General features: G+C 36.6%; 1 protein-coding gene across 1 annotated transcript; it reads right to left on the reverse strand.

Annotated features, from left to right (window-relative positions):
- Positions 1-3025: 3025 nt before the first annotated feature.
- On the reverse strand, positions 3026-19803 carry LOC105191892 (fatty acid synthase-like). The gene is given in 18 exon segments (XM_025307587.1): positions 3026-3472; positions 3556-3813; positions 3885-4139; positions 4259-4716; positions 4943-5425; positions 5428-5773; positions 5867-6559; positions 7277-8160; positions 8266-8667; positions 8890-9194; positions 9277-9755; positions 9874-10041; positions 10236-10390; positions 10500-10707; positions 10825-11115; positions 13809-14227; positions 18103-18245; positions 19637-19803. Coding segments are annotated over 17 exon segments (6000 nt in total). The 5' UTR covers positions 18197-18245; positions 19637-19803; the 3' UTR covers positions 3026-3370.

Below are 19803 nucleotides of genomic sequence, written 5' to 3' on the forward strand. Positions count from 1 at the left end.
CGTTTCGCGTCAGAAACGACGCGTCAGAGAACATTGGTTGTTTGACAAAAAATGGTCCTTTGTACAGGACCTATCGTCCCTTAACCCTTTCGCTTCGAGCGCCGGATATATCTGGCATCCATATGATGTGTATACAAATGCCATCTGTAGTCGATGATAAATTCTTCGTTATCGGCAGAACACTTTTTGTTGATTTTATTGTCATATTGGATTAATCACACATTAAAACTAATCTTTGTTGTTACGACATCAAAACGTATTACGTAATATACTTCAGACATCAAAACGATCGTTTACTGTTTCATTCCAAAAATCTATCGAACTCATTCGACAGTGAAACGATATTTAATATACGTTTTTTTTAGAGATTTGATACATTAACTAATTTGCGTTACATTATTAATTATATTAAACATTTAATCGTAAAGTCTTATAAATATACAAATACCTAAAAATATATAAACTATAATTGGTCTAATGTTTTTAGAACAACTAATATAATTTTGTTTAAGTTTTTTATATTAAAAATGTAAACTATACTTGTTATATTAGAGCAACGATTGTTTTATTAAGCACAGTTGTTATTTAAGACTTAGGAAAACGTATACAAAAACCGCGCACTGTGCACATTTCTGGCGCGTGCTTCCGTTCAGTGACGGCACTTCAGCGGACTGGACTGCGAAGCGAAAGGGTTAAAGTTTGCAGAGTTGCAGAGGTCCTGAATCACTTTGTGTATATATATAAACTTATATATATTGAAACTTTGACAACAATCAATACTAGCTAATAACCACTAACTAAATCAACTTTTACATATACGAGGTTTGATCAAAAAGTAACGAGAATGTTGAAATTGCGCGCTGTATCTTGTTTATTCAGTTAATTTTTTCTTTGTGTACTTTGGTAGCACTATCAGTGACATACGTGCCAATTTTCAAGCAGCTGCGACGTTTAGTTTGTGTTTGGCGAGCGAGTGAGCAAGACGTACTTTAGTGTGTTTGACGATTTTTTGTGTGGCGAAATGTCGAATCAGAGAGCATACCACTTTGCTTATCCAACAGTTCTTGGCGAAACACAACACCGTTGTGATGTCGCAACCACTTTATTCTCCAGACATGACTCCTGTGACTTTTTCCTATTTCCCAAACTCAAAAGGACACTCAAAGGACAACGTTTTTCAACAATAGATGAGATAAAGGCGAAATCGCAGATCCAGCTCAAGACGATGCCTAAAGAGGCGTTCCACCAGTTTCCAGTTTCTCAAACTGGAAACTACGTTGGGATAAGTGTATAATATCACAGGGGGACTACTTTGAAGGAGATGGGATAAACGTTGAAGATTAAATAAATACTTTTCGAGAAAATTAAAAATTCTCGTTACATTTTTATCAAACCTCGTATGTTACAAATAAAAAAAATGTTCGGCAGTCCGCGTTCATGTATTAATAATTTCTGAATTATTTTATATTGTTGTATTACTTAAAATGCGTTCAAAAGATGTAAATAGATATTCGTTATTTGCGTAGCGATATAGCGATTAAGCGCTCACGCACGTTATCGAGCACTTGGCTTATGGTATCTCTTCCACTTATAAAATTGCAATGTACGAATAATTTAAATATAAAACATTATATATGAATGAATTCAGAATGAAAAATGCTAACATTTTCTTCTATATGATGAATTTGATGAATTAATTAATTAAATTTCCTATGGTCAATTTGTTAATTATTAAAGATATTTTTTTTTTTATTTTAACCAAACTTATTTTATTTTTCCTAACAAAACCGTACAATTTTTGTTTAAAAATCTTTTTCCTATCTGCAATAGTTATCGAGATAATATAAAGGGGATGAAAATTTGAGGGGTAGTTTCATCCCTTAAACCTGCGCGAATGCCGATAAAAAAAGTACGATCTTTTACTTTTGGCTACTCTACAAATATGCCAAATTTCGTTGAAATCGAAAACACACACTTCGCAGATGTTCCTTGTAAGTATTTTATGGGATTTTAAAGGCGTTATTTATTATGAGTTGCTCAAATCCAATGAGACTGTTACTTTTGAACGTTATCAACAGCAACTCATTAACCCATTTGCATCACAGCTCTAAATACATAACTAACTTTAAAAGTCGGAGATATTCAACTGACAGTCGGCTTGTACCACCGTGCATTAACGCGTATCATTGGCGAAAAGTGAACGTCTTTGTGAACATATTATTCCGCGGTTGGTAATAAGTGAACATCGTGGGTCGCGGAATATTCAACGGCTAATGATACATAATGATCATTATGTGCGGATTATTCCGCTTACGGATGCAAATGGGTTAATTTAAGCGAGAAAAATACTATTTACCGGCAGCAGAACCCGGCATGTACTTCTGCTGCACGATAATGTGCGGCCACACACGGCAAAGTGACCGTGGAACTTATCTGTTTTTTGACCTGGAAAATTCTCCTACATGCGGTTTCTTTTCCAGATCTTGGCCCTACGGATTATCACCTATTCCGGTTGCTTCAGCATCACTTTGTGTATTCCTACTTTCAATCTCCCGAGAAAGTCGAAAGGAAGCATCGATGACTTCATTGAGTTTAAACCACCATCCTTTATTGAAACGGGATTTGCCAGCTGCCTGAAAGATGGCAGAATATATGGAAAAAGGTGGGGAAGATTAACAAGTTAATCGTTTTTTTAAAAGATAGGATAAATATTAAAATCCTGCTAAAAAGATATTGAACTTATGTATAGACTTAATAACAACTCAATAATTGAGATTATCACAAAACAGTAATTTACTATTAGTTTTAATCCGTTCTATTTCTCTACGAATTCCTCGTACTGAGTCATAAGACACATTGTATATGTAAATACAAATTGTAAATAATATCAAATAAGAGAACCAGCTTCAATGGCTGTGATCTTAATATGTATTATTTATATAGAGGATATTTTCCTGAGTAATTTTCAAAGATTTTAGTCGCTGCTCATTGTTTATTAATAAGTGAAATTAACAAACAAGTTTCATTAATAGAGCTTGTTTTTCTGACACAGTGTAAGTTAAAAATATATTAAACAGTACATATGAGATGTGATAGAAGGTGGCTCGGCGCCTTTTGAAAGGCGCTTAAGAAGGGTAATCTTGAAAATATATGTAGAAATTAAGGTCAATGGAGATAGGTTCCCTCTTCCGGTATATTTACCATAAAAAATTATAAGAGAATACAGAAGCTTACATCAGTTTATACCAGTTTATTAAATTTTATCATTGCTTTGTTTACAATAAATGTCTGCGTATCCCTGTTCACTTTCCACCTTAACTCCTTCGATTTACAAAATCGCGAACTTTTCAACATTATAAAACTTAACTGCTTAAGACGATATTTCATTAATAATATCAGCAAGTTCATTGCTTTCCAACATCGTGAGATGATTACCTTCGACATAGCGGACTTGTACGTTACCTTTGGTTATCTAAATAAATGGTTAACATTGTCGTCAATTGATTTTCAAAGATGAAAACTTCGCATTGTTACGGATCATTGCATCAAGAATACCTTATTCAAGCCGTCATTTTCATCTGCAGAAAGTAAATACGACATTGTGGGTTTTAGTAACAATATATGTGATTTCAGTGGCGGCAGTAAAGACGCATTGTATTCGTGAATAGCGACCAGATGCTTATAAATTGTTATTGTATAATAAATCCTGTAATTTTCAACCGAAGTCGCTTGTATAATTTCGTCTGGGAGACATTCGATAAAAGCATCCAACTTCTTCTCCCACGTGTCGTGCTTGGACAATTGTATTAAAATCTGTTAACAGTTATTGTTATTATTATATTTTATATTATAACAATAAACTCATTTTTATACAACAAACGTACCGATGTATTATTGATAGAGTAAAATAAATCCATAACATTTAGGAGAATATTGTTTTGAAACTCCTGGAGATTGGTGAAAGAAAAATGATGTTCTTTCATAGTTTTCACATAGTCAGGCGTGCCATCGATTAATACTAAATATCCTGTGAAATTTCTGGCCTCCAACAGTCTCATTACCTCGATAGCAATTAAGGACCCATACGAGTACCCAACTATTATGAATTCTGCGGAATTCTCTATCTTCGATATTATATGCTACAGGAAAGATATAAAAAGTCTTTGTATTACTTTTTAATCGATATAATCCGATATCAATCTGGAATGGATTCATTGAAATATCGAACAGATACCTTCTCTGTTATATTAATACGTACAGGTATTAGAGTGGCAGCCGACTGCAGCACGGATTCGCTCATGGGGATATTATTTGCTCCGTGTTGCAAACATGTAACGGGACTTTTAATTTTCGAGGCCAATGAATTAAATATGCTTGCGCAACCTTCGATTCCTGGTAGAAGAAATATTTGCTTTTTGCTCGCCTCATTTCTTGTAGTCATCTCCAAGCAAACATCTGGTACGATATCTAAACTGCTCAATAAATGAATCAAAAATTTTACACCTGCCGAATCGAATATTTCAGTCTGCTCGAAACGCTTGTCTTTGTTGGCGATATTGTGGAGTTTCTCGAAAGTGAGACTTCGAATGTCTTGTGCTGTGAGATAAACATCAAATTCTCGCTCCAACGTTTGCTTGACCTCCACCGCCATCATCGAGTCCATACCGATCTCTGACAATGGAGTGCGATGTCCGACCGTTTTTACGTCTTTCACTCCTAGACGGGCAAATACGGAAAAAAATAAGGCTCTTGATTTCTAGCCACAGTCGCTTATATTCATTTATGACAACAAAAGGCACGGAAAAAACACAACATTCAGATCACATATAGAGGAAGCAATGTATAATTAACCATAATTCATTAGTTATATCTTCAATGTTTCATCGCGAAAATCTCGAAACGTGCAACAGATTTATTATATATATAGAAAGAAGAAGATTACCCATGATACTAGCTACGGTCTCCAAAATATCCATTACTCCACCTAATTCCGCACGCTTCTCAGCCACGACCATACTGCTCACGATCGGTCGATTTAGTATCATAAAAGTGTCCAATGACTCAAGGCAGGACTGAATTTTCTGTTGCAAAGTACCGCCGATAATCAGTTCCTTATTATCCTCTTGCATATCTGCTACGAGGCCCACATCACCCACCGCACCCCACTGTATAGCCATCCCAGGTAATCCGTCCTGTACTCTCCTCTCACATATCCTCTCCATGACAGAATTGGCCATACCATAATTTGTTTGTCCGGCGTTTCCTCGGCCACACGAGACGGACGAAAAGACGATAAAATGCCGGAGATCAGGACACATCTTTCTGGATAGCTCGTCCATCATCTTCGTGGCCATTGCCTTCGGCTTGAATGATTCTTTAAAGGACTCAGCGGTTTGATTCTTATAAATCGAGTCTTTCAGCACACGGCAAGATTGAATATAGCATCCACCGGTCCCATTTCAGCGGCAGAATTCAAAATGAACGCACAGTCCTTGCGATCGGACGCATCAGCACCCGCGATAATTTGCACATTCACCCCGTAAGATCTCCACAGTTCCATCCTTGAGCGCTGATAACCGTTTCGCAGCCCAGTGCGCGAAGTTAGAAGAAGATTCTTTGCTCCGCGAAGAATCAGCCAGTCGGCTAATTCCAGACCGAAGCCGCCTAGGCCGCCTAAAATGATGTAAGACTTGTGAAGCTTGCAGAAAAATCGTGGATAAGCGAGAACAGGAAGACCTAATGGCTCGTTTTCATCGTGTATCTTTATCAGGATCTGAAAATAAGAAAAGTAGTAGTAGAATTTCATATGATCGTTCACGGAGCGCCAACAATAAAAAGAAGAAACTTTGTCTGCGCGAGAAATTACCTTTCCTATATGCTTGCCAGCTGCCATGTATCTAAAGGCAGCTTCTACTTCGGTCCTTTCGAACACTTTCCTCGGGAGCGGTTTTATCGAGCCGTTTTTCAGGCCTTGCAGCATATATTTATATACAATTTCGTTATTTATCGTGGTGGAATTTACTATATTGTCTAACATAATCGAATGGAAACTGATGCCTTTTGCAAAAATCTTCATGTCTAGGGTATTATCGGCAATCAAGTCATATTTTCCTATTTCTAAGAATCGTCCGCCTTTCGCCAAACATCGAACAGACGCCTGAAGTTTTTCTTCAGCTAAGGAATTTAACACAATATCTACCCCTTGACCGTGTGTCTGCTCAAGGATCATTTGTTCGAAACTTGTGTCGCGAGAATTGCCGATATGATCGTCAAGGATCGAAGGGAATGTTTCTCTAACGAATTGTCGTTTCTCCAAAGTCCCGACTGTCGTAAACACTTCACATCCTTCGTAAAGCGCCAGGTGGATTGCAGCTTGACCAACGCCACCGGTGCCCGAATGAATGAGAACTTTGTCTCCTTTCTTCATCTTCCCTTTCTCGTAGAGAGCGTAGCAGCTTGTGGCATAAACACACGGAACAGTGGCAGCGTCCTCGAATGTCCATTCATCGGGAATAACCCAAGACAAACGTGGTCGTTTATTATAACATTTGATATTCCTCTAGAAAATAATAAGCATTTCCTTATTTTAAGCTGTCTTACGATCAAGGAAATTGCATAATTAATTATGTATCTGCATTAATGCAAAATCTAAAGTTTATTAAAAGTATCATAAAATTGTATTTCGATATAATAATAACAGAACAATAAATTTCGATTATATTATCTCACCTGTTGGCACATTGCCATTATCTCTGTCTAGACCCATTATAACCAACTAGCTCGAAGCCTAAGAAAGAATCGATATCTCGTCCAATCATTTGAAAGGATTCCAACGCAATTTTGCCAGTTGCTATCATAAATCTTTGAAATTCAGTGTCGCGTAAATTGTATGTATGATATTTTTACGCTTTAATTTGGGAGATACCTGTCCTTCGACCCAGCGGAATGTGCTCATATCACCTCGAATCTAAGGAAATTAAGTCCGTTTTATAATTTGTACTATCGTTGATATTGTATTTCTTGTACAAAGTATTTTATTTGAAATGAAGATTAATTATTCGAGTTTTACTGGCACAAGGTTCAACAAGTTTTGGTAAATTCCTTTCCGTGGTTCTTGTTTGTTGTAATTTTTGTTGTAAAAATAAATGTCTACGTACCCCCTGACGACATAACCGCATTGCACAGGTATCAGTTTCGGCGGCGGTAATGATAAGTGTCTGTAAGAGCCCCAAATATTCCGGGACGTAAGACATTAATTGGTAAGTCCAGTCGTAACTGATTCATGTAAAAGGTTCTTGCAAGGAGAATTTGGGCGCGTCCTTATCTTGGATGAAGACGCATCTAACTGATTCGCCGCCTGGCTCCTTCGCAAACAATTTACAAACCCTAATATACCGCAAACAGAGTCGTCTTCAGCAACGAGTGTTATTCTTGAATTCGTCCCGTAGTCCGCGTCCATCGCAGATTTGAGCTTATCGATCCACGAAAACTCGTAATTGTTTATACGTATGACTTCTCGTCTCGTTATAGCGCTTTCCGCCTTTCTCAAAAGCAGCACTGTTTCTCGTTCTGTGCGTTTTTTCAAAATGATATTTAAATTGTACTGTTGCAGTAGCTCGTTGTCATACGTGACGTTGAGATCCTCTCGAGTAAATAGAAAACCACCAGCCATTACATTGGATAATAAGGAACGTGCACCTTTCGCCAATATCCCAACGCCAATGACCATTAAAAACGTATCGCCATTCAATATTTTGTGAGGCTGTATGACTGATAGACCTTGAGGTAAGGAGGAGCTGTCAAATCGGTTCTCCTTTGCAATTAAGGTGAGATTAGGTCGCACTAACGGCAAGTTGCTTAGAACCATGTGAACGATTGGAGTAACTAAATCCTCCAGCAGAATCTTGTCGTCGTCCTCAACGATCTCAACCACTTTGACGTTTTTCAAATCGTAATATTCAAGAGCGATATGTACCGATAATTGCACTGCATCTTCCAAGGAGATCGTGGTATGATCGCGGTAAGCAATGAACTTGTATTCCTCGTGTACAGGTTCAACTTGTGCTGGCCGGCGGGATATGACCATGGACTTTAGTCCACAAATTTCTATTCCTCCGGATACAATAGCTTCGAAAGAATCATAAACGCGTACGGGTACATCTGTAAAAGATGAGCATTATCGAGATGAAAGAGAGGAAACCTGTACAATGAGCGCATTAAGTCGGAATACGAAATTTGTTTTAAAAGTAAACTAAGCAGACTTACATCTTTCCTCCACTAAGAGTTTGCGTATCAGTGTCATATGATATTCGGGATCGATTACTAATTTGCGAATTTGAGTCGGTACGTAAAGATTTCTCGAGTCGAGCGACAGAATTTTCATTTGTAACATATTGTCCATAAACGACACCCATTTCGTCGACCACTTGATATGCCCTACGCTCCCATTAATTGAGGCGCTCTTCAATGAGCGGAACAAGTCTCTATACTGATAGCCCCGAAGTCGTAGTTCCTTGTAAATATCTGAAGTGTTCCTGTATTCCTCAGCATTGTCATCCTTAGATAGGAACTGGACAGGTATTTTCTCATTCGCAACATCATCAGGCACCCTCACAACTCCACTGACGATCACATTGCCTCCCTCTATAATCTCGAAATTATTACTACCTATAAGAATATTACAAGAATTATTACAAGATAATACTGCTCTGTCTGAAATCAACACTGCCGGTTTGTTTTTTGTTGTGAGTTTAATATCGCTGCGACTTTGCGATGATATTCTTTTCTTTCTTATCGTCGGTTGTATACAGTTAATAATTAATATTTATCATAATGTCCTTGAAAAGAAATATCGAGAGACAAGGCTGTAGTAATTGCAAAAATATTTACATCCTTGGATCACAAGAGTTAATTCCACTTCGTCTTTTTTCGATAGGTGAGTAGCACGTAGGAACTTAACATTTTCAAATACAATCGGTATACTCCTATGATCAATGCCTTTCAACAAGCCAATTGTATTCCAAATTTCGTAAAGGTAACCCATAGCCGGTAACAAATTTCTCCCATCGATTATGTGACCAGACATGTATTCAAAGTCTTCGTCACTGGTTTTAATAGTGATGACTCTTTCCTTGTCGAAATTTCTATTTTCGCCTTTATAAAGGTATAAGTAATAATCCTCAGAGTGATCCCATCTGCAATATTGTCTTCAAGTTAGTCATAGTAATGTAAACAAAGAAATGTGATTCATTTTTTGATACGCAGGAAGAGACGCACCTAATGAGAGGAGATATCATTGGTGTTCCGCGACTAACAGGAAATTGAACTGGCGGATACAAACGTGCAACCTGTGGCTGAAGTCCTACATTATAAAGATCTCCGATTCCTTCTAAAAAGTCTTGTATGGTATGCTTCTGGCCGCGTTTATACAGAGAAATCAACGTCATCGTTGACTCCAGCGAATTTGCTATGATCAACTGAAAATCATTTTGCGGCATTGTCGGTAATATGTCGACGAGTATCGTATCTTTCGGTAACAAAGCTGCCATTTTTTTTGATAATATTGGATACAGTATACTATCCGCGTAATATTCTGCAGTAGTCTCGAACATGTCGCGTTCACTTCGTGGCCTGCCCGATTGTGTTACACTGTGGCGTTTTGAAGGTTGCGATGGTAATATCTGGCTGAAATGTTCCAACAGTTTTGACCTAACAATGCCAAGGTACTCGGATCGACTCTCAGTAATGTCGTCGACCTAAGAAACAGTGATTAATACTGTTATGCATGGCTTTATAAATGCATATAAATGAGATATCTCTCTCCACTAAGAAAAGCGAAAAATAGTAATTAAGAAATTCTAAAATCTTTGAAACCTGCAACTTGGCCTGCTCGTATGCTGTGCCTATGTAATACGCCGCCAAAATTGTTTCCTCGGTAGTAAAACGTCCATCAACGTATTCGCAGATAAGTTCACCAATGGAGTGACCTATCGTATAATCGGACAGGACACCAACGTGTGTTAAGAGATCCACTATTCCAATCTACAATGTTATTCGTAAAAGTACTCGCTTTTAACTGAGATGTGTTACATTATATGTTAACATGATTTTATATAGGTAAGTGCCTATGTAAATACACGCATTATATGATATGTATTTAGCACATGTGTATTTAGATAAACCAAATTCGGACCAAATAATACAAATATAAAACAAATAATCTTTCTTTCTTATACCTGTGTGGCAATGGTTGCGACGCATGATTTTATTATGCTGTTGCAAGTAGTTTCGTTTTCGTTCATTATAATATCCGTGACGCATATATCATGCTGCTTTAATGTCTCATTACATTTCTCAATTGCCTTGGCAAACACAGGTAGTTTCATCAGTTCTTCGATATATCCAAATGAAACGTAAATGAGATTTTAAAGGCATTGCACACATGAGGTTGTACATATATAATTCATTAAATTTATGTAGTAAAATTGCAAAATTCGTACCTACGTTATGCCATTCAACTTCTGTTCCCGAGAACAAAAAGCAAATTGGTCTTTTTAGGTATGGGTATTTTTCAACTTGTCTTATTTTGTTATAAGCAGCTTTAGATCCGGCTAAGGTATATCCTCTATACGGATGGCCCTCAATATCTACAGCATGAATGCTATGCAGAAGAGCCACATATTCCACATCTAGCTGTCGGCTATTCACCTACCGCAACAGAAGCGGAAATATACATCTCATCGCGAAAAAAATTATTTTAATCCTGAATAATCTCTACTTTTTATCTTGATTTTGAAAAATATATCTTTAGTTAAACAAATTTACATTATCTAATAGAGTTTTAACAGCCTCCTCCGTACGACCAGATACCGTTACAAGTCTACATAAGCGGTCTGATGTTTCAATGTCGATTTTATTTTTGGGATTTGATTTCATTAATATATGACAGTTTGCACCACCGAATCCGAAAGAATTAATGCTAATATAACCGCCGTTCCATGAAATAGGTTCAGTGACGACCTTTATTCTACCTTCAATTATAGGAGTAAGTTCCTTTCGCGGTGTTTCGTAATGTATGTTTGGTGGAATAATGCCAGTATCCATCGCTATCAACACCTTGAAAACGTTAAAATTTAACACACATAATCTTAATAGAAACGACAAATTCTTAACTGCAAGCATGATGAAGTGACAAAACACAAGTTATATATATATATATATATAACACGTCACTCAATAAGTTCGTAGGATGACATATAAATGACGCTACTATTGACAAATCCATGATTTTTAGGAAGTACTAACCTTCAAATGATACGTGTCAAAATTTCATGACAATCGGTCGTTTAGTTCACAAGTTACAGTGGTTTTAGTGACGCACGACGTCGACTCGTTTTAGCAACGCGTCGACGATTCAGCGGGCTGTTTGGAGCTGTTTCAGCGCAATAAAAGGACTTTTTGATGCGGTATGTGACAATGGATGAAACATAGATCCATCACTACACTCCAGGGTCAAATCGGCAGGGAAAGCTCCAGGGAAAGAGATTTGGCTCCAATGAAGAAGTGATTGCCGAAACTGAAGCCTTGCTAAAACGAGTCGACGTCGTGCGTCACTAAAACCACTGTAACTTATGAACTAAACATCCGATTGTCATGAAATTTTGACACGTATCATTTGAAGATTAGTACTTCCTAAAAATCATGTGGATTTGTCAATAGTAGCGCCATTTATATGTCATCCTATGAACTTATTGAGTGACGTGTTATGTATATATATATTTTTTTTTTTTTTATATATATGGAATACTTGAGGACATCATTAATTATTTGACTGCGTGACAAGCTGGATTTCACAAAAATGCTTAATAAAACAGAAATGGATTTGCTATAGTTAAGCAGAATCGCTAAAATTTCGTGAGACCAGATTTTTTTAGGTCAATGTATCCAAACATGAAGACAAAACTTTTCAAATCCCAAGTGGTGAAGTCAATATAGCGTTTAAAACGACCATTTTATGATATCAAAATATTAGGTGTGTGAATTAATTCGGTCCATCTGGCGATCAATTGCTATACTATGTAATTTTTTAATCTCTAATGTCTGCAAAAGACTTTATTTTTTAGTTTCGATATCTGGCAATAATATTCAGTTGATAAATGTTTGGATTTGTAACAATAACATCGTGTTTATATGATTCGAAAATGTCGAATTTCGAGCCAAAAAAGCATCATTTCCAGGAAGTTCTCATTTTCTGTTTTCATTCGAAGAAAACAGCCGTTGAAGCTCATCGAATGCTCGTAGAAGCTTATGGTGAAAGTGCTCCCACCGATAAATCATGCAGAGAATGGTTTCGACGTTTCAAAAATGATGATTTCAGTGTTGATGACAAATCTCGTCCAGGTCAGCCGAAGAAGTTCGAGGAATTGCAGGCGCTAATCGATGAAGATCCGTGTCAATCGCAACATGAGCTCGCGCAATTGTTGAATGTTGATCGATCAACAATTTCTGTGCGTTTAGCACCCATGGGAAAGAGTTCCAAAGAAGGAAGATGGGTGCCATACGAAAGAATTGAAAGAAAGAGGCATCGAGAGGCGAAAAGTCATGTCTGAAATCTTGCTTGCCAGGCAAAAAACAAAAGGTTTTTTGCATCGTATTGTGACTGGAGACGAAAAGTGGATATATTTCGATAATCCCAAACGAAGGAAATCCATTAGCGACCCAGGAAAACCATCCACATCGATACCACAAAGCGGAATATTCACGGCAAGAAAGTAATGCTCTGTATATGGAGGGACTAGAAGGGTGTAGTGTATCATGAACTTAAAACTTAAAACAGAGCCAAACCATCACTGCCGAACTTTATCAACAACAATTGATCCGTTTAGACAACGCATTAAAGAATAAGCGGCCGGAATATGCAAAGAGACGCGACAAAGTGATCTTCCAGCACGATAACGCTCGGCCACATGTTGGAAAGATTGTGAAGGCCACCTTGGAAGCACTTGGCTGGGACGTTTTATCTCACCCGCCGTATTCACCAAACATTGCTCCATCCGATTATCACTTGTTCGGATCGATGGCACACGGGTTTTCGGACCATCACTTCAACAATTATGAAGAAATAGAGAAATGGCTCAATGAATGCATCGCTTCGAAGGATGAGTCGTTTTTCCGTCACGGAATGCAACAATTGCCAGACAGATGGGAAAAAATAATAGCAAGCGATGGCAAATATTTTAATTAGTGTACTTTTTCATGTTTTTTCATACTAAAGTCTTTTTTGGAAGAAAAAACGGACCAAATTAATTCGCACACCTAATAAAACTGGACATGTATATGAAAAAAATTAAATATTGAAAATACTTCTACTTTCAAGTAGAAAAGTTTTTATCTAAAGTCTATAAATTGTAAGAAATAAAATACCAAAGTAACGAATCAGTATAATTTATGATGATAAGTTATATGGTATGTGATTAAAATTTCGGTCATTTATATTTGTTTGTAGATTTGCTTTCTTGTATTTTTATTTTAAACTTTATTATTTAAAAAGTGATTTGCATTCAAAGTTTTTATATAGAGAATATATTATCACACATCTTTTTTAATATTAAGTCATCCATGTTATTAAGTTCATCATCTGAAATTTTTAAGTGCACCATTGGATAGAGTGACTCCAAAACTCTGAACGTTCAATTTCAAAAATATCAAACTACCAAAAATATCAAAATATAGTGTTATATCCTTCACTAGTTTGTATTATTTTTTGTGTAGTATTGAGTTTCCGCCAGTTAAAGCATTAAAATACGTACTTTAGCTATTTGACAAAGACCACTAGCAGGTTCCGAATGCCCGAGATTTGACTTCACCGAGCCCACCAACAAAGGAGTAGTTCTCTTTGAACATAAAACCTGATCAATGGCATTAATTTCTATCGGATCTCCTGCTAAAGTACCAGTGCCGTGGGCCTCTAAGTAGTACAGCTCTTCGGGTGGGATGCCGCAGTCGTCATAAAAGTCTTTCAATAATTCCTTTTGTATGCTCAATGAAGGAAACGTAATCCCCTCTGGCTTCCAACCATCGCAATTAGTTTTAGAGTAGATTAGAGTAGCATAAATTCGTTTCGCGTTCTTTGCTTTCTGCAGGTACACTACTGTGATTGTTTCACTGCGCATATAACCGGTACCGGTAGCATCGAAAGGCTTGCAATAACCATCAGCGGAGAGGACTCCTGAAATTGTTCAATCGACTAACAATAAAGTATTCTTTTGTTGGGTTATCGTCATTATTTTCTATACTTAAATCAGTGAATAAGTTATTGATTCCATCAATGACATCTGACATCACTAACGAATCAGTGAAACAGTGCCAAACGTGCTACGCAATCAGCAAGGCCGGTAAAATTCATTGATTCATTAGCGGTACATCGTTATTCATTTTTATTTCTTAATGATCCCCAAAAGCACGCAATGCCTTTTCATTATCTTATCAATCTTATGTATCAATTTATATAAGTTCAATATCACTCAGATAGCCAAACCTGTGCGAACAAATTTCGAGCAAAGTTTACTATGAATTTTTGATGGCAGATTGGTAACAAATTTGACGCAGGATCTGTATTATCAAATTCTGTTTCCAAACTGCCGCCAAATACGCAACAGAGCTTGCCGCAAGTTACCCGGCAGCAGTCCTTGACCCCAAAACGAGTTGAATGTAGACACAGATGGCTATGGTTTTAATATGGGGTTTTCATTGAAATTGCTGCAAATTTGCGGTCAATTTGTTTATTGGACCAGTAAAGAGATTTATACTATCTTCATTATTGGTAAGTTGATAAGTAAAATTTTTACATTATAGAAATAAAAACTAATATTCGCATGTTCTTATACAGTATATATTGCATGCATGTACCAATCAAAATTAGATTATATAAGAACTATCAGATAAGTTTTCTTCTTCATTTAACTATGGGCCCGAGATTTCAATCTCTCTGTCCACTTCAAGTTAAGTCAGATAGTTTTGAATAGTTGTATAATCATATAGATAAACAAAAATTATCCAAATTGTTCTTTTTATATAAATGTAATTGATTAGTTTTTTTTATACATATGGTTACGTAACTAGGCAAGTTTGTCTGAACAAACCAACAACGTGATAGGAAAGCTCTCGTGTGTATCATTATTTTATTTCAGCACAAAATGGTAATTAGTAAGTAGATATTTCATAATTCATGATTCGATCTCTATCATAATAGTGCGTAAAATATAATAGCATTTTGTTTTGGCTATCCGGAAGAAATAAAAATATCTCTTGTGCACCATTGTTTCTGAATTCTCCCTACTAAAAAGTAATGTGATAAAATATAAAGGATATAAATTAAAAAGGACGATATTCAGTCATATTATGACATATTTCTCATCATACATTAATAATATTCATTATTAATATCCAATGCAATATTTTTAAGAACATTACTATAGTTCCAAAACTAAGCAAACATGATTAAATATTGATTATGGACTTTCTTCTACAAAGAAGAAATACTCCAGAACAGCAATAAAGAGCAAAGCATAATACATAAGGGAAAGTACTAGAATTTCAAGTAGTGACATAGTATCCATCCACGAATCTCTTTTGGAAGGAATGGTTCGGGTGTATTGTGCAAAATGTATCTTGGAAACTCTGCTTTTAAATAAAATTTGTTTAAGCATACGATATAATTATTCTGATTTGTATTTTGGTTCCAGGTATCGTAGATGAGACATAAGTTGCTATCCGAGGGCAATGAAGAATCAACTAAAAACTGTCTTGAGGAAGCTTTTCAAAATAGAAAACAATGGATTGTATTGGTTCAAAAAATCATTGCGTTTATTTCCGATAGATGGCTTTAGTTACATATTTAATATATTGAACGCATGTATAAATTGATGAACCCATGCGCATTTGACAGTTAACACTTATAACTTCCATCAAGGAAAAAGGTGCGCGAATCGATCAACAATTATTCTTTCTATAACGTTTTGAAAATAAAGAAACAACACGAGCATTTTCGCCAAGTTTTATTTTATTACTTCCGAAAAGGAAAGAACGCTGTGCAGGCTTGTGAGAAGTTGCGTAAAATTTATGGTGACGAAGCCCTAAAAGAACGCCATTGTCAATATTGGTTTTTTGTTAGTTTTTCGTCTGATGACTACAGCGTGAAAGATGCACCTCGCTCAGGTCGGCCATCGGAGGTTGATGATGATAAATTAAAAGCATTAATTGAAGCAACGTTCTCCCATTCGTGAGCTCGGTTCATTTGAAACAACTTGATTACGTCAGTAAGCTTGATGTTTGGGTCCCGCACGAATTGAAAGAAGTTCAACTCATAAAACGCATAGACATCTGAGATCAACTTCTGAAACGTGAACATTTCTGAAACGACCCATTTCTGAAACGCATAATTACTAACGATGAAGAATGGATTGTACACAACAATGTGAAGCGAAAGCGATCGTGGAGCAAGCGCGATGAGCCAGCTCAAAGCACATATAAAGCAGACACCCACCAAAGAAAGATGAAGCTCTCAATCTGGTGGGATTGGAAGGATGTGGTGGTTTTCGATCTTTTACCAAGAAATGTTATGATCAATTCGGACTATCAACAGTTCGACAAATTGAACGAAGCAATAGCAGAAAAGCGGTCAGAATTGAGAAATCGCAATAGTCTTTCATCATGATAACCTCGACCACACACAGGTTTGATTCTAAATTGATGTTAAATACTTGGATTTTGCGGAGTTATTCTAAAAATACATTATTTTTTAAGTTTTTTCGCTCAAACCGTCATTTTGAGGCAGCCATCTTGAATTCACATTTTCACCAATGCATACCTTGAAAGTTCAACATTTTTGAGACAAGATGTACACTTGTATCTGTATCAAAGTAACGTTTTTGAAACGAAATCAAGCTTAAAAAATAAAATTGTCGATCTTTCACGACTTTTTCCCAAAAATTCCGCCATATTTAATTTTATTGTAAATCTAAACGAATTCTGATGCCGGAATTTTGTAGAACGACCCCAACAACATAAGGAAATGCTATTCTAACCTTATATAATATGTCTCTCTACGCAAAATACAGTTGCAAATAAGGCTAATATTTTAGGACTTTTGGGCGTTAATGAGTTAATACAGATAGGAAATTTTTCGAGAATGGAATTATGAAGTTTACCGAAAGATGGCAGAAGGTCATTGAACGAAAAGGGCAATATCATTGATTAATTTTTATTCTTTGTATAAAATAAATGGTCTTGAAAGTCACTAGAAAAAACAGAAAAAACAATGAATTTTTTGTTACGTCTTGCGGACTCCGCGTATTCTAGACTTCTTTTATAAATAAGGGAAATTGAATTTATTATTACTTATTATATGGCCGGATACGCTCAGGCATGTTACCACACGACACGATCTCTGGAAGTTTCGATGCTCCGGAAATATTAACAATCTTGAACCAACTCCGATCTTGTTTCCCACGCGCTTAGTCAACGAAAACAGTATCGCGACATCCTTCTTAGAAATATCGATATTTCCTTTTCAAGATTGCTGCCACGTTTTTTTTTAACAAAAGACTCTCGAAATCCTCTTATTGCCACATGCATCTCCTACAAAATTATCTTAAAGACACTGCGACATATTCTTAACCCCACCTCTAAAAAACATTCGAAGCACAGTCCTATAACCATATTTGGGCATGAAAATTAGATTTCCGAAACAATTCCCTAAAACCCCACTCTCTCAACCGAGCTAACGTTTTGATAAAAGCCAAAAGGCCAAGACACTTCTCGACCGACCCGCAGCCGGGACAGAAACTTCTCTTCAGCACCCCTTCAGGGTCTCCTAACAATCTAGCCTACTAGGCTTAGACAGATCAGTATTTATTCCAGTTGTTAATTATTCTGTGCAACGATCTCGTGCATTTTTGGACCATCGTGAGCAATCCAGCGGAAACCAGCTTCCTATTCTTGGCGCAAAACTTGAGTCCATCCTCACAGACACAGCAATTACACTCTTCATTTCCGACAAATAGCATAGATCTAGCAGTAAGTTATTTATTTTCTTTTTTTTACCTGAGTGATCTCTTTCCTTTTCATTTTTCTTCTTTTCTTCTCTCTCTTTTCTTTTCCTTTTCTTTTTCTTCCTGTTCTCTATCCCCCTTAGCATTCCTCCTTGTGATTGTGAAATTCGGTGTCAGTGGCCCAATCTTCTCGATCTCAATCAGACATAACGAACACGGAATTTTGCTCAGACCGCGATTGTTATACATATATGTATACGTACATATTATAAAATCTTACAAATTTTATTTCATTGTGAACTTCCGTCTAATCATCAATAAAACAAGTTATTTGTAATTGTAAGCCAATCACGTTTTCCAACTAATTATTCACAATAAAAATTCTCCCTTCCCTCAACTGTCGCTCACGGTCCTATCCCAGGTAAAGGGATTCAATTTCTTGACCTAAATAAAGGACCACCAACGTACGTCCGCGCCAGATAAAGGGGTCATTCCGATCCTTGATCTGCACCGCAGACTTGCGAGTACGTCGGAGCTTGTGAAAGCAAGCATCAAGTTGCGTTCCTCCTCCAGGACGTAATATTTTGAACAATTCAATATAACCTGGCCCTATTATATCAAGTATTTTTAAAAGATATTTACGCCTTCTAGACTACCAGAGTGAAGAAAGTTTCAATTTCAGAAAAGAAATGCAGATTATGGTTTGTTTATTTTTTAGATAGAACAAGATTTCATTGGTATTTACCCAAATTATGTGGACAACTTTTTTAGCAAAATTTTTTTCCTTTTATACTAATAAAATTGTTACTTATGCTACATAGTACAGGCCAGATATCATGAGGAGGACTAACGATCTTTCTGTTCATAATGGTAGATGATTCGAAAGAATAAATTGTTTCTATTTACTCTTAAATCTACTTATTGGTCAGTGTAGTTCTGACTGAAAAGTAAAATTTTTTATAGTACCTTTTATTATCAAATGCTTTACAAACTCTGATCGTTCTTAGTATTTTCTTGCTTCCATCGAATTTGAGAAAAAATAATAAAAGAAAAAACGAAAAAAAAAGTAATGGCAGGAAAATAGTGAATAGTTCTGTCATTTTCTTTCATTTTAATTAGATGATGTTTTTTTTTAAAGTAATTTCCTCTTCATCTCAGTTACAAAAGGAAGCTGTAAATATTCTGACTATTAATGCCGAAGTATCAAACACTCATCTCATAAAGATTTCGCTAGTAAGTTTTTAAACTTTTTGTTGCTATGTGTCTATGATAAGAAGGATATTGTTATGCTCCCGTATATACGTCTTGCCGAACGTGGAATGTGTAGGCGCTCATCTTAGCAACCGTTGTTACGGTTGTTGTTGTTGTTGACAGCAAGGGTAACTTTCTGTGGAGCGATCGAGCGGTTCGGTAAAATTACGTTGAGAGTTTGTAACATTCGCGCCTCCGGGTTCGCTCTCTTTATTGACCCGACCCTGCGTTGCGATCGTTGGCAGCGAATCGCGCACAGAGATTTTATTAGAAGGTGAATAATTAGGCGTCGGTTTTCTTGGTGTGTGTGTATGTGTGTCTGTTAGATTACTTACTCGAAACTTTCGATCTTCTGGAGGCGCTTTGCAGACTTTCTGACGGCTATTCCTAGACGATGAATCTCCTCAGACTCTTCGAAGACTCTCCAAAAACTGTCCTCTTGTCAAAAACTGTCGAGATTATATACTCGTCTTGTCTCGTCTTCGGTTCCTTTCGCTGATTA

The sequence above is a fragment of the Harpegnathos saltator genome, unplaced genomic scaffold (genome assembly GCF_003227715.2).
Source record: "Harpegnathos saltator strain DR-91 unplaced genomic scaffold, Hsal_v8.6 scaffold91, whole genome shotgun sequence".
NCBI lineage: Eukaryota > Metazoa > Arthropoda > Insecta > Hymenoptera > Formicidae > Harpegnathos > Harpegnathos saltator.